The 2,236-nt window shown below is 45.2% G+C and overlaps 1 protein-coding gene across 1 annotated transcript; it reads right to left on the reverse strand.

Annotated features, from left to right (window-relative positions):
* LOC110430438 lies at positions 837-1,370 on the reverse strand. Its single transcript, XM_021448116.1, has one exon. It carries the CDS (start codon positions 1,368-1,370, stop codon positions 837-839), a length of 534 nt encoding a protein of 177 aa, XP_021303791.1.

The raw sequence follows: 2,236 nt of genomic DNA on the forward strand, positions 1-2,236 counted from the left end.
ACTAACCTTGTGGAGTAGGCTATGAAGCAAAGTGGAGCAAGAGAGTGAAGAAGGGAAGAGTAAAAAAATGTGTGTGAGAGGGGTGAGGTGCTCCACCCGGGATCCTCTCTAGTTATAGAGTTGATCGCAGGCGGGGGAGCGCCCCCCTCAACGGCTACTAGCCGTTGCCCAAAGGCCAAGGCCAGTAGGCCTTGGGCAGGGTGTGCCCGCACTAGTGGTGGGCCCGCCTCTTCTCGGCCTTTTGGCTGCTACCTCCAACGGTCACCCCAAACGTCTCTCTGGTTACAATCAGACTTGGTTCAAATTCTTGCTCCAGATTTTGATTTTCCACATATTTATTCAAAATATTTTTGGTTTTCAAAAATTATATGAAAATAAGATTTTGAAATGGGAAAATCTATACTACGAGAAAATAATTTTTATAAGATTTTTAGAGAAACTTTATTTTTGACTAAAAATAAAACTATAGAAAGGGAAACTTTTGGGAACTAAAAATAAAAACTTTCTATAAAAAGGGAAATTAAAACGAAATTTAAAGAATTTAAAAAGACATAATACCTGTGCGGGGACACCTCCCCCAAGCTTGCTTGATGTCGTGGGCCCCCTTCAGATATCTTTGTTAGGACACAAATAGCACAAAATTTATTTTGTTATATATAGTTTTTTTAGATAATTACTAAATGCCTTCGGCAAGGGTTAAACATTTATAGTCCGTTGGCAAGACTTTCCTTCCTTCATTCTTCTGTGGCTGCATGGACGAACTAAGTAGAGGTTTCCGGTTGCCCTAGGATCCTCTCTGTGTCAGTGACTAGAATTGATACAGCTATCTATGCTATCTATGTTTCTATCATCTTGTTGAAACTCGTCTGACTTTTGACAGATGAACAAAGAGTTTCAAGCTTGTAGGACAGCTTCTTGGTCAGATTCTCGTTGATTTTAGCTTGCCCTATGACCAGATTTTTCAAGGAAGGCTGATTGAAGAAATTACCCTGCGGGCGGTGCTGATTGTTCCACCTGTTGTTACCTGGCCGAAACCCATTGTTGACATATGCTGCTTCTTCTTGGGTTTCGGGGCAACTGTTCCCCAAATGGCCATCATCACCACAAACTTCACACGATGTGTGTGAGTTCACTGCTTGGACGGTGCCCATGTTGGGCTTTGCAACTCGTCCGTCCATCCTTTGCAACAGCAAGTCTATTTTTGCAGCAAGCACATCTGCCTCCTTCGCAGATTGCGAGCCTTTTTGTGTTTTTCTTCCTTCTCCCCAGCTTTGATTTGCCATCATTTTCTCGATGAGGGCAGTAGCTTCATTAATGGTGAGAGAAAGGAATGCACCTCCAGCTACGGCATCTACGTGCCCCTTTGACATGGCCGTGAGGCCTTCGTAGAAGTTCTGGAGCACAAGCTAGTCTTCCATTCCATGATGAGGACAGGCCCAGATGTACTCCTGGAGCCTCTCCCATGCTTCGGGTATGGACTCAAGTGAAGACTGCTGGAAGTTAGGGATCTTCCCCCTCAGAGCACTAGTCCTGCTCATGGGGAAGAACTTGGCGAGGAATGCCATGGAGCACTTTTCCCATGTGTCAACAGCTTCCTTGTTCTGATAAAACTATTGTTTCGCCTTTCGAGTGAGGGAAAAGGGAAACAAACGGAGCCTGATGCTGTTCTGCACTACGTCCTTGATGACGACGATGTCGCACAGCTCAAGGAAGTTCTGAAGGTGGGCGTTGGCATCCTTGCTTGGCAGGCCACAAAATTGGCTTGCCTGCACCATAGAGATGAGGCCAGTGCGGATCTCGAAGCTTACATTCCCCATATTGATAGCGGGTCCAGTCGGCACGTTGGCAACAACGGGAGTGGAGTAGTCACGGAGTGTCTTGGCCATAGCGATTGGTGCGGTTGGTGCTGGAATGGTTGATTTGCTTGCCGGTTGCATAGCAGAAGAAGAGACGGTACGAACCCTTCCCTTCCTTAGGAGTGTTTATGGATGACTGTGGAAGTTTGCCGGCAAGTTGAAACCGCTCATACACTATCCTATTTTCATTCCAATAAAAAGAGGAAGAAAATAGTGAAGTTATCCTACTTAGTCTATGGCTACCAATGCTTATTATGCAATCAATGTTTATGCCAGTATGATTTTTTTGCCTTCCCCAGCAACGGCGCCAGTAATGCTTGTTGGGATTTCTTAACGTCACTACTAAAAATAGACCATAGAGCCATCCTTAGCAATGGCAC

The sequence above is a fragment of the Sorghum bicolor genome, chromosome 9 (assembly GCF_000003195.3).
Source record: "Sorghum bicolor cultivar BTx623 chromosome 9, Sorghum_bicolor_NCBIv3, whole genome shotgun sequence".
NCBI classification, from domain to species: domain Eukaryota; kingdom Viridiplantae; phylum Streptophyta; class Magnoliopsida; order Poales; family Poaceae; genus Sorghum; species Sorghum bicolor.